The sequence below is a fragment of the Zootoca vivipara genome, chromosome 8 (assembly GCF_963506605.1).
Source record: "Zootoca vivipara chromosome 8, rZooViv1.1, whole genome shotgun sequence".
Taxonomy (NCBI): Eukaryota; Metazoa; Chordata; class Lepidosauria; order Squamata; family Lacertidae; genus Zootoca; species Zootoca vivipara.
In genome coordinates this window covers 6739852-6753888 of record NC_083283.1, presented here as the reverse complement: position 1 = coordinate 6753888, position 14037 = coordinate 6739852, and the positions used below count along the sequence as shown (strand labels likewise).

At 42.6% G+C, this 14037-nt stretch overlaps 1 protein-coding gene across 1 annotated transcript; it reads right to left on the bottom strand.

The window, feature by feature from the left end:
- Positions 1-3244: 3244 nt before the first annotated feature.
- LOC118090002 (uncharacterized) lies at positions 3245-13776 on the bottom strand. Its single transcript, XM_035125260.1, has 2 exons — positions 13735-13776; positions 3245-4261 (listed from the first exon to the last, which is right to left on the bottom strand). The coding sequence occupies exons 1-2, from the start codon at positions 13774-13776 to the stop codon at positions 3245-3247; spliced, it is 1059 nt and encodes a 352-aa protein (XP_034981151.1).
- Positions 13777-14037: the final 261 nt, after the last annotated feature.

The window sequence follows — 14037 nt, the reverse complement described above, 5'->3', positions numbered from 1 at the left end:
ATGTATGTAATCACATTTCTGATATTTCATTCTAACCATTTGCAGAGTGGAAGCCATATTTATGTGTTGTAGCTGAAACAACAAAGGTTCTTGTGGGCTCTTTAACACAACCACATTTATTGTGGCATGTAAGGTTTCACAGACTGTACAAGTCAGACAAGGTGCAGTCCCAAAAAGTGTATGCCATCCTAAATGTATCAAGCTCTAAAGTGTCACTCTTAGAATGCATTTGGATGTGGCTATTATTGTGTTAGTCTTCCTAATTAGAAGGCTAGTGCTTCTAACATTCCTTTTGCATTGCATTACCTGCTGCATTAAAGAATTTCCCGTTTTGGATATGTCCAAGCAGGTGGGTGCGATATTACACAACAGCAGATGTCATCAGACATGTCACCACCCTTTATGAGCATGTGTACTTCTGTTTCCCCATGACTGGCCCAAGAAAATTTGTGGGGGAAACTGTATGCTAGAATAAGCCCATATTTCATCACAATGGTGTGGTTTGTGAACATGGAGCAAAAATGTACAGCACAAAATTCCTGCAATTTTTCAGGTTAATTTGTTGTTGTTTAGTCGTTTAGTCGTGTCCGACTCTTCGTGACCCCATGGACCACAGCACGCCAGGCACTCCTGTCTTGCACTGCCTCCCGCAGTTTGGTCAAACTCATGTTAATAGGGTTGCAAATTTGTTTTATTTTTCTGGAAGCTGTTATCAAAGAATTGTGTGCTAAACCTCCTCTAGATTCTGCTAGTTATCCAAAAGTGGCTTTTATGTCCTGTTAAAGATCTTATAAAACACAGAAATTATCAGGTAAGGAAACATTAGGGAAATGAAGAGATGTGCTGTCTGAATGCAGTCTTAGTTATTTCTAGACTTTATACCCAAGACTCCAATGAAACTTGTGAATGAGACAGATTCTTATTCCTCAGCCTATAAATCCTCATCATATAAATAAAAGCTGTTAAAGAGTAACTTTGGTGGTCGTCATTGTATATCTGAATCCAAAATAATTTACTGCCTTTGACAGCCAAAATCTTGGGCAGAACAGGTTGCCAATTTTTTGAGGACAGTGGACACATTTGGAGTTCTGAGCAAGTGACATGGATGCCACCCTCTTCTGTCAACATTCTCCACTCCCCGAAGAGAGACAGGAAAAGGCAAACTGCACAACACTTCCCCAAGGCAACTGGGTAAAAGTTGGATCCAGCAGAATTAATCTGAGAAGCACTTAGAGTTGAAAGAGGAAGTGGGAAAGAGTTTCACTCTCCAAGCTTCCTTCGTCAGCTCCACATACTTTTCAAGGAGAGAAAAAGATGTCCACACTAACTATGGAAAAGCAGCTGACAATAAAATGATGCTGGTTGTGGTCCCATGTGCATACCCAATGGAATTACCCAAAGCATTTACACACAGGAGGATTGGGTAGGAAAGCTTTCCTTGGACAACACCGTTTTGACGCAGTTGTGTGGGGCTTGCAAGTTTGAATGCTTCCCTTGATATAAAAAGTTTGAATGTCAAGCAGAAGTATTCAGCCTTGTTCTCTTCCTGACATCATGGTTTTTCTGTACAGAGGAGGTGTCCCCCCCCCCCCAATTCTTTCCATGAAGAGAATATTCAGACATATACTCTCACCACCTGCAACCTCGGTTCCTGGGCAGTTTAATTATTTGAGTTGCTTAAAGTACAAAATGACACCAGCTAAGACCCTGTCCTTGAATCCACTGTTCTAAAGAGTAGTTTGCCTTGAAAAAAAAGCATTATTCTATCTATCAGCCAGCAAAATGAGTAATGGATATCAGCTGGCCCTTTTTCTAACCTGCAAAGCATTGCTTACTGTTGCTTCGTGCTATTTTTAGCTGCCCTTTCATTGAAGTTGCAGAGGAATTCGGTCTGGATTTACAGTTCCTAGTTGAAAACTGTGATTCTTTTTGCTTGCACAGGAAAGCATCTCTTTAACCAATGCATCTGAGCTAGGGACGTACAAATATGTTTCCCTTTACTTCCATTTTATTTGGGCATATGTTTGTCCGTGATTCTATTCTTTTGTTTCCTATGTTAATCTCTTTCTGTGTATGTATTCACATGCACACATTTCCCCACAGGCATCATTAAACTGTTCTTCTCATGGAAATTATCATTCAGAACTTCGCAATTTTGTGTATCATTTTACATGCATATGGGATAGATGATGTTCTGGCTTCTCTTTAACCCGTTCAATCAATATTCCTATGCTTTCCCCAGAAGCAGAGGAGCCCTAACACTTGTGACTTAGCTGTGTTGCAAGACAGCAGAGAACTGTGATGGGTGGAGGGTCTGAGATGTTTCACCCATTCCATGTTCCAAATCCATGCACACACCAGCATCCTACCCATGGCTCACAAGGGCACACACACATTTGAAACTCAATGAAGGGATATGTCACTACTCCTAAAACTGATTTTCATTTTAAATGCATAAGTACATTAGAAACTGGCTTATACCAACTCAGACCATTTGCTCATCTAGCTCAGTATTGACTACACTGACTTGCAGTGGTTCTCCAGTGTTTCATGCAAGGGTCCCTCTCAGCCCTACCTAGAAATGCCAGGGTTTGAACCTGGGACGTTCTACATGCAATGAATTTGCTCTGCCACTGAGCTACAGCCTTGTCTTCAAATACAGTCTGATTCCCCCCTTTTAACCTTTCTTCTTCTTTTTACATTTCAGATTCACAACAAAAAATCCAGGAGGTCCCCTTGACTTCATCACTTCACTTTAGGTGTTCAGTTCTCCTATTAATATTCCTACCACAGAGGTAAATTTCCTATTTAGATCCCTTATCTAGTCATTCCCCCTGACCACACCCAAATACTAACCACATGATTCTTCTGTAGGTATCCCGTTGTTATGGTTTGGGTCTTGTGATACTCCTATAGGTGAGCTTAGTGGTCACTCAACTCAAATAGTATTCCTCTAAGTCAACTTCTAGCATGGCTGCATCACACAACCATTTAAATAAGCAAGAAGAAAGTTTTGAAGGACACCAAGACACATAGAAGAGTCCATAGAACAGTGGACAACTGATATTTATTGCACAACATAGTTCTCCTATAAAACTGTGAAGCTGTTAACCATTAAGTAAAATGGCTATGGAGAAGTGTAATGTTGATGATCTTCAGGAAGTTGTAATTTTAACACTGTTCATTTTCAAGGATTAGGACTGAATGGATTGGGGTTGAGCTAAAGTGGAAATAAGATCCAGATTTACTCTTCATCCACCAGAATAATATCTCCCAGCACCATCCTTCGTGAGGCTGGTCGCATTGCAAGGAGGTCCTCATCAATCTCATCAGGCTCTCCCCCTCTCCCCCTGTGCTTTTTGGCTACATTGTCTAGTAACTTGTTTGCATGGGTAAGAGTCTTCTGAGCTCGTTGGCCAGCTGTTTGGACCTTCCCTTCCTCCAGGCCGGTCCCTGTGACCTTCAAAGGTTTGGTCTTGCCTAAACGCTCCTGTTGCTCTTTCATCTGCTTTAATTTGAAACGGGGCCTACCATTCAGCTGAGAAGGGTTGTCTAGAATCTTGGCATCCTCTTGAAAATCGGGAGTTTGGAGAATGTCACACATGTTCTTGGGAATTAAAGGCTTACGGCATCGCATAGGGGAGCATTCAGCAGCAGGCTTTTTAGAAGGCTTGGCATTTCCCTCAGCTGGCAAGATGATCTGAACCTCACACAAAGGGTTGTCAGAACTTGATGAATGGATGCCATCTTGATTCTCTAAAGTGGGCTTCTCATTCGGCTTGACCATGTGAAGGCTTTCCACCTCAACCTGGGCCAAATTCTTCACCCTTTTGACATGGGGCTCACTGCCAATGGAGCCAATGCTAGCCAGTTTGGATGCAGCCAACTGGGAATCTCTCTGAAGACTCATGATTTTCTTGAGCTGAGCTTCTTTAACTTCCAAGGAGATCTCTAGCGGAGCCAACCTCACTGGTCTTTTCATGGCAAGATTATCCATGCTTTGAGCATCTGCTGAATAAAATGGCTTGGGGAAAGTAACTCTATCTTTGGCGACTTTTCCAGCAAGGATTTTTGTCTCTTCTTTGCATACTGTAGTGTCTGCAAGGTTGGGAGCAGAATGGTGGAAGCTAGCAGATCTGAGAACCTTCTCTTTCTTGTTTCTGGGCAATATTATGGTTGTTTTCTTATCAGGTTTCAGGTTCATCACAGTAACTTCACTAACTGTGCAGTTGAACATCTTTTCATCAGCTGCCAGAGCACCCTGAAAGAACAACGGATATGTAGATGTTTAGTGTGATGCATGAATTCTTCCCTTCCCAACCACATGAGTGTACAAGCCCCACAATTGGTTTTAGGCTTGACACTGTCTTCAACATGAGCGAGCAAGGTGGCTTCTCACCCTTGTTACCTACCAGTTAAATCCTCCTGAAGCCTTGTGCTAATTCACTTAACCTCTCTTGAGCTATAAGCACAGCATTTTGCTCTTCCTGCACATGTTAGTTTAGAGTCTCTCTGAATGTTCATCTACTCTGATTCAACTCTAGGGTTGCCAGATTCAATAGTGGACAGGACTTCTGTGCCTTTAATTGCCCTGCTCTCTTTTGAGTCTGGAAACCTTAAAGAGAAACCAGCAGACCCTTTGTTTAATTTCCAAGCAAAGGGTCTGCTGGTTTCTCTTTATGGTTTCCAGACTCAAAAGAGAGCAGGGCAATTAAAGGCACAGAAGTCCTGTCCACTATTGAGTCTGGCAACCCTATTCAACTCCTTTGTAGGTTCCTCTATTTGGCTGTAATTCTTCCATGCACTTTGGAAATGGTGACAAGTAAAGGAGAATTCTTGTACAGGGATCACTTTGTATTTGCAGACTGTTAAGAAAACAGCCTCTGTGCATATATGTGAAATACTCTTCGTCTCTGAATGTATGCATAGTACTGCAAACGTGGCACAGATGATAGGTTTGGCAGCTGATTTGTATCAGACACTATTCCCACAAGTATAATGTGTGCCCAAGCATTTACTTTTGCAAGACTGTTGTAAGTTATATCATCAGTGCCACCCAGTGAGTTGCCACAGTAAACATTGTATATAGTGCATTGATCCTGTTTGCACATGCATGCTCTTTCGATTATTGCGCAACAACCACAGGTTTCTTGCTTGTGTGAATTAGCTGTTCCAAATCTGACACCTCAGACAAAGCACAGAGCTTCTTCACTGGAGGCAATTCACACATTCATCTATGAGCCATTTTGTGGTCAATAACTTGCATGCACATTAGTGGAACATTTATCTCCTTGCCTTCATGTGAAGTAGTGAGGTGTTGAGGTTAAGATAGCATGATAGCTAATGGGGGCAAACAGCTTCATGGATAAAATCTTACAGCTTATCCAAAGTTAAGCTGACCTCAGAGAGCAATTTATCCCAAGTTTAAATCCAACTTAGTTTGAAGTCCTCAGTATGCCCTGAGTCAGCAGACGCTTTGTCTTGTCTTAATGACTCATTGTTCAAGGCCTAATTCAGTCAATAAGTGTGCTTGTGTACACTGCACAAATTGCATTAATGCTCTCCTCCATACTGGAAGGAGTGTTGACGTTGTCTTACATGCAAGTCAATGGTTTGTATCTCTTCGAACAAGCCACCAGAACTACCCAAGAACACATATACACCAGCACACCTGCTTGCTCTTGTAGAGCTTCCAAGAGCACAGAATGAGAAGGAGATATTAACTAAATAGCTATTTGCTGTTAGACTCCCGATTACTAGTAAGGATGGGGTAGAAATTGGACTTTGTTTGCACATTAATAAGAAAGTGTCTAATTCTGCATTTCTCAAATCAAAACACAGCTATCATTTGAAAATTCACGTTTCTCTGAATTTTGCAAAGCAGCTTGCCAACCAATGTGTAGAAAAATGCACATCCTAGGGGAAAGTTTGCTTTGAAATGCATATCTTAATTAAAATAACATACAAAAAATACTTAGTATTGAATAAACGTGCCTGCAAAATTGTATAAATTAACCCAAGCTGCATACAAACTGTGATCATTAGGAGGAATTCATTCACACTAAATGTCTCGTAGAGCGAGGAGGTGAACCGCGGCGGACAGGCTGACACTGCTGCTCTGAGAGCGCGAAGCTGCGAGTCTGGGAAGTGGAGGCGGCCAATTCTTCCAAGAACATTCAGCAAATGAATAGACTGTGAGTAATTTGGATTCTTTGGAATGTAAATTAAGGCAACAATTTGGACCTGGGAGAGAGGGGAAAAGAGGAAGCCACCCCCCCCTACGGTAACATAAGAGACAGTAAACAGAAACCCGAAGCCGTAAACAGAAGATTTTAACTTAAAAGGATTCCTCAAAGGCATCAAAGAGAATCTCCCCTAAATGCAGGGTAAAAGGGGAGAGAGACTGTGGTTGTGAATGCCCTGCAGAAAGAGGTTAAGACTAAGAAAGACCTTTCTTTTCCTCGGGAGCCGGCAGCCCAGACAACCCAGTGAGCTGATCAGGATTTATAGTTAAATTTTATTTCTATCTTTATCTCTGGACTTTTTGGAAATTCTTTTTTGGTCTATATGCTTTTGAAATGTGAGTTCGAACTTTATTTTTAAGAATGCAGCCAGCTTGTTAAAATGGAGTCGAGAAAATAGACTGTGATCATATTCCACCCCATGTGACAAGTTTTGACCTTGGCAGGATTGAACTATGTCAACAAAAAGGTATTCGCCTGAGTTCCAGCGGACTGTTTTGACCTTAATGTGGGAAGCAAGAATAGAACTATGTCAAGAGGAGACACAACGGCAAGAGTTACAGCAACAATTCCAGATGGTGATGGCAGAATATGATTTCATAGAGGATGAAGCTATTGAAATTGAAGAAGATGAGAGAGAGAATGACAAGGATGGTGATTGTGATTTGGAAGGAAAAGATGAAGATGAGGACTGTGATGATTTAACACACAATGAAGCCCACCACGAAAAAAATGATGATTTTACTCTACAAAAAGTTGGATGGAGTGCCTCCCCTTTGAGGGGGGCACGATTGGATTTACTGGAACTCCAGAATGACCACAGGGAAGAAGGAAAAATTAAGCAGAGAAGAGAAGAAGCTCAGGGGTCTGATATGGAGGCCTGGATGGCAAAAGACTGTAAACAGGGGGTGGGGTGAAGGGAAAGTGAAGTTGTGACTGTAAGGATGGGTTAATAGGATTATAACTGGACTGCTGACTATGGAACTTGCTGGATTGGTGGGGTGGAGCCGGTACTCGGGGGGTGTAAGGTTAGTTTGGGAATAGTTATAGGTTTAAAAAGTGAATTGATTCTGGAAAAAGGTGAAAATATGGAGGCCTATAGAGGGGGTAAAAATTAGGCACGGGAAGAAAAAATGGGAGTTTGATTTTTCAGTGATTGGACATTAGGCGAAAATGATAATAGTTAGTTTAAAAGTGGTATAAGATATAAAGGTGTATGTTATAAAATATGAACTATGAAACTGTTGAAGATGATAAATAAGGGAGGAAAACCGGGGAAGGGGGGGAGGGTGGGGAAGCCCACAAAATATGGTTTAACAATTATGAATTTAACAATTATGATGAATTTTTGTTTTTTTTTTGTTTTTGTCTTTTTTCCTTTTTGTCTTTTTTCTTCTTCTCTTTTTTCTCTTTTTCTCTTTTTGTATTTTCTTTTTTTTTTGGTATGACAATAGATGGTTGGATGGATGAACTCCTGCGTACTGCCCTGGTTCACTGGAGCTCCCTGGTGGCAGGGGGGGGCTTCGGGGGCAGGGGAGGGGGAGGAGGACAGAAATCCAATCATAAAATGGACCACTTCTGACTGTTCACCTGCGTGGGATACTTCTGTGGCAGGGGAGGACCCATGGAGGGGGATGGGAAGAAGGTGGAAAAGGTGTTCATGTATGTACCATTCTTTGTAATTTGTAAAATCAATAAAAATTATGTTTTTAAAAAAATAAATGTCTCGTAGATTCTCATGCGGATTTGCAAATTGACAATGTGTAGAACTGAATTTACAAGAAAGGAGAGAGACCAAAACTAACAGATCCATCCATTCTTAGCTGCTAGTGGATTCCCTGCGGAGTGATTCAAAGAAGACAGCAGATCAGGGGACTTTTGCCCCACTAATAACATTACTGTGGGACCATGACCTGCAGCAGCTGAGCGCTTAGTAGTGCTAAAATCTCTTTCAGAGCACTGGCCACCTGAGACACAGAGAACGTGGCTTCTGCTTCACCCCCATCCCTCACCACGCAGTTCCTCTTGACATGCCTTGATACCTTTCACTTTCCTGTCCCCCACCCACCACCACACACTCAAAATTTAGATAAGGTGCTCCTTAAAGCAGGGTGTGAATCACCTCGATTACATCTACAGTATGAAATTAGCATTGTGCCAAACATTTATCCTGCATCTTTTTCATGATTACTGTCTATTGGTTAATGAGAAAATAAATTCTGTTTTGAAAATACCCATGTAGAGATAAAAGGTCAAAGAGTAGGATGCAGGTTTTCCCTGCCCCTCCTTATGGAGGGCCAAGGTGACCAAGAAATGTCTTTTCTTTCATTCTACAAATCTTCTCTTTCGTGGCCTGCACTCTGCAGCCTTCCTGGGTGATCACCTTTCCTGCAAACCCCACAACATCCTCAAAGGAAGTACAGTAAGGTTTAACAGGTTGCCTGTGGTGCTCCTGGTGGCTGTGCATTGTCCTGTTGCTAAGGCTTCTTCTTCTTAAAGAAACCAGTATTATAAGGTGAGTGGAAAGACTTCTGTTAAAAACAATTCAGGAGGAGCACCTGCCTCAGGCTTTTGGAGCCAACCTCCTAGCTACCCATGTATTAATTAAAGCTCAGGGAAAGATGTTGTGCTGTTATGGAGCTTTTGGGGGGATTAGGAAGTCCAGGCAACCAGGAAATATGGAGAAACTTTTAATGGAAAGATAAGCTCACGTGACCACCTCACACCTTGTCTCACAAGGAAAGCAGTATAGTGCAAAGGCCAGAGAGTTGGACGAAGACCTGGGAGACCAGGGCTGTCGCCAACTAACTTGTTCCATCAGTGCAAGGGTTAATGCTTGTGCTACACACCCAAATCTGTTATGAGGGTTCCCTCAAGGACCCAGAGCAGATTTGGGGAGGGGTGCACATGGGGTGAGAAGAGGAGGAGGGAGTTCCATTGTGCAAGCATAAATCCAAATTAGTTGGACACCAACCCAAGGTTCAATTCCACAGGAAGTCATAAAGCTCATTGGATGACTTTGGGCCTCTCATAGTCTCTCCGCCTAACCTATATCACAGGGATGTTGTGAGGTTAGAATGGGGAAGAAAATAACCATGTACACCCCCTTGAGCTTCTTGAAGGAAATGATATAAGTATAAATATAAGCAATAAAGTAAGAACAATCCCACCCCCACTGAAATTCTAAAGTACCCTAAGAATGCAGCAGGAAAAAATAGAAGCTTTTTTCACAGGGGAAGAAATATTTTGAGAAACAGGAGGATAAGTTTGATCATAGTGTACAAATAGCAACAAAAACAACTTTTCAGAATATACCTCTAGATGGGCAGATGCTTTGTTCCAAATGTATTATTATTTCTTCACAACTTTGTCCCTGAAATACTTCCAGCTAGTGGCCCTTCTGTTAAAGATTAGAGCTGGCAAAATAAATGTTATAATGATTCATAGAATTGCAGAGCTGGAAGGAACCACAAGGGTCATTGAGTTTAATGCCCTGCAATGCAGGAATCGTTTGCCCAATGTGGGGCTCAAACCCACAAGATTAAGAGACTCATGTTCTACCAGCTGTTGATCTAGTGCCAACGTCTCATGCCACCCCTACTGCTCTGCAGAAGCAGAGACTTCCATGCTGGGAAATTCTCTGAAACGCAGTCCAATTCTACATGCAAACATTATCCAACATCAAAATAATTGGCAGATACCATCTCATGCAAGTCTCCATTAGAGCCATAGTAGCATAGCAAGCGGCTTTCTCAATGAGTCAAATCATTGGTCCATCAAGCTCTGCATTGTCTACACTGGCTGGCAGCAGGTCTGCAGGCAAGAGTCTTTCCAGTTTTAACTTGGACCATCTGGGTGTAAAGTAGATGCCTTACCACTGAGCTGCAGCCCTCCTGCTTCCACCTGAGCTGAGCGATAATATTTGGCACCAACCCAGATTATCATGCATAATCCAATTTTCCATCAATTGAACAGAGCATGAATAACATGCCCATACAGACCAACCTCCTTCAGAAGGCTGTACACCTGTGCGCCCCCCCCCCAAAAAAAATCAGAAAAGCTCCCATGTGAAGGTATACATGAATTATAATTCCAAGGTGACAATCATTGACCAGAGTTAGAAAAAAGAAGCATGCATATCAAGCCAGAGAAACTGGCATGCCTAAGCACATCAGTCCAGTGAACCAGAATATGTGGTTGAAAATGCATCATCTCCTGTTGTGGTTTCTATTTGGTCCTTGTGTTTTACAGGGCTGCTATTACTAAACGTTGAGCATTATATAATAATAATAATAATAATAATAATAATAATAATAATAATAATATCCCACCAGATGTCAAAAAGAAAAATAATGACCAGACTTTTAGAGGACATCTGAAGGCAGCCCTGTTTAGGGAAGCTTTTGATCTTTAAGAAATTAGTGTATTTTAATATTTCTGTTGGAAGCTGCCCAGAGTGGCTGGGGAAACCCAGCCGGATGGGTGGGGTATAATTATTTATTTATTTATTTATTTATTTATTTATTTATTTATTTGTACCCTGCCCATCTGGCCGGGTTCCCCCAGCCACTCTGGGCAGCTTCCAACAAAATATTAAAATACAGAAATCCATCAAACATTAAAAGCTTCCCTAAACAGGGCTGCCTTGAGATGCCTTCTAAAGGTCTGGTAATTGTTGTTCTCTTTGACCTCTAGTGGGAGGGCATTCCACAGGGTGGGTGCCACTACCGAGAAGGCCCTCTGTCTGGTTCCCTGTAATTTGGCTTCTCGTAGCAAGGGAACCACACATACCCTCCAACAGGTTCAGTCCCAAAATTGGGAGGCCTGTCTTCCCGTCCGTGCTCCCACACGAGTCACATGACCCGCGTAAGATCACTGCATGGACTACTGCAATGCGCTCTACGTGGGGATACCTTTGAAGGTGACTCGGAAACTGCAATTAATCCAGAATGTGACAGTTAGACTGGTGACTAGGAGAGGCCGCCGAGACCATATAACACCAGTCCTGAAAGACCTACATTGACTCCCAGTGTGTTTTCGAGCACAATTCAAAGTGTTGGTGCTGACCTTTAAAGCCCTAAACGGCCTCGTCCCAGTATACCTGAAGGAGTGTCTCCACCCCCATAGTTTTACCCAGACACTGAGATCCAGCACCAAGGGCCTTCTGCTGGTTCCCTCCCTGCGAGAAGTGAACTTACATGGAACCAGGCAGATGGCCTTCTCGGTAATGGCACCCGCCCTGTAGAACGCCCTCCCATCAGATGTCAAGGAAATAAGCAACTATCTTATTTTTAAAAGACATCTGAAGGCAGCCCTGTTTAGGGAAGTTTTTAATGTTTAATGCTGTACTGTGTTTTTAACATTCGGTTGGAAGTCGGCCAGAGCACTTGGGGAAAACCAGCCAAATGGGTGGGGTATAAATAATAAATTACTATTATTAATATCATCATCATCATCATCATCATCATCATCATCATCATCATCATCACAGAGCCCAAAAGACGGACTTGGAGACTTCTTATGTGGCAAGCACCTAATAATTTGAAACAAGATAATAAAATCAATAACATTAAATTAATCTTCTATCCTTGTCCCTTTCTGCCCAAGGAGTTGTTGCTGGGTCAACCTCATGCCGCTTTCTCCTATGTAAAGCAGGACCAGGAAGAATGCTTTGTTTGTGATGACAACTCAAGCCTGGAGCTACCTGCCTGCAGGCCTTTCACTTGTGGAATGGGATTTCCCTTCTTCTCACTTCCTTCTGCAGCCTCCAATAGTGCTGGAAAGCTGCTCCATGGTCTTGGGGACCATATGAAATGCTAGGCTGCAGTTGGAGTGGGAATTGCCCACCGCATGAGCAGCGACGTCTTGGACTTATGCCAGGGCTCTGTTGGATCTAGAGACAGAAGAAGCTGCAGTTTGGGATTCTCTCGCTCAAGCATCAAAATTCACATGCATTTCTGTGCAGCTTTCTCCTAACTAGGGAAGGGGTAGGAATTTGGTTTGGTTTGCACTGAAAAGTGAATCTTTCGCATCTTCCCAAACCAATATGAAAACAGCCGCCCTTCTAAAATTCACACTTAGAACAAATTTTGTGGTGCTGTTCTCCAGCCAACCAATGCTTACGAAAAAGCACATGACAGAGGCAAGCGTACACTAGAATATAGGATAATGAAAATAACATGCATTAAATTGGGAAAACCTGCTTGCCAAAATATGTACATTAGTCAAGACTGCATGCAAAAAAAGATAACATGTTTATTAGGAGAAATTTTCAGCTGAATCCCGATGAGTTTTCGTGAGGATTTAAAACAGGGGGGGAAACACGTACAGTTCTGCAGAAATCTGGAGAACTAAATTTAATATGGGAAAAATGAGAAACTAAGAGAACCAAAACTGGCATTTCCTTCCACCTCTGCTGCCAATACAGTATATGTATTTTCACATGCAATTTTGCTCAACATTTACCTCTAACAGAATGCAGTTGAGTATGTCCCCCCCCCCCAATATCCATGTGTGGATTTCAACAGAAAGCTGTATTTCAGTTCATATGCTGGTTTGGGATGCACATTTGGAAAATTCACATTTAAAACGCGTACTAAATGGATTTCTCCTCCATCTCAGCCAGAGTTTCTCCACCCTTTCCCCCAAGGAATTGTGTTTGCTAACTGCACAGTGTATGTAACGCTGGTGAACAGCAGCATTGCAAGACAACAGAGATTTGGGGAGTGTGATATCCTTTACCCATTCCATGCTCCAAATCCAAACACGCACCCCTAGCATCCTGCCCACCATGAGTCATAAGAGGAAACATGCATGTGGAACCTGAGAAGGGGGAAAGCCACTTCTCCTGCAACTGCTTTTCATTTTTTTAAAAAAATGACATGCACAGGTACATTGCGAAGTGCCTTATAATGAGCCAAACCACTGATCCATCTAGCTCAATATCATCTACACAGACTGGTAGCAGCTCTCCAGAAGATAGCTCAGCATGAGATTCATAATCTAAGGCAGACATCCCCAAACTGCGGCCCTCCAGATGTTTTGGCCTACAACTCCCATGATCCCTAGCTAACAGGACCAGTGGTCGGGGAAGATGGGAATTGTAGTCCAAAACATCTGGAGGGCCGAAGTTTGGGGATGCCTGATCTAAGGGTCATGGGTTTGAGTCCCATGCTGGTCAAAAGATTCTTACATTGCAGGGGGTTGGACTAGATGATGCTTGTGGTCTCTGCCAACTCCATGGTTGTATGAAACTAGATTCTCTCCCAGCCCTTTCTGTTGGGAATTGAGCCTGTGACCTCCTGCATACAAAGCAGATACTCTAACACTGAGCTGTGACCCTTCCCTGAAGATCAAGCTTCATTGATCTATGAAGGCACAGTGACAGGCATTTGCAAACAACACAAAACCAGCCCCTAAAAATCCCATCTCCTTCTTTGAAGCAGAAAAGATGTACCAAACATTCAGCTCCCTTGTCCTCAGATGTGCTTACCAGGCGGCCAGGTTGCTCGAGTTTGGCTCGTTGCTTTATCATTCTGAATCGTGGGCCTTCTTGCATCTTGGTCTGTGACAGCTTCTGCTGAAGCTCTTCGTGCAAAGTGTGCTTAGACCAGAGTGCCAAGCAAATGGGATCAGCAAGGACTTAAAGATGCTTTAGAGATATGTAACAGAGGGGGATTGGGGTCAACTTTTATAGAGGCACTTAGGGAAATTGGCCCAGCATGGGTTCTGAAAGTCAAAATGACATGGCAAAAGGGACGTCTTTTTATTCCTTTAAATAAAAGGGGTCACGCCT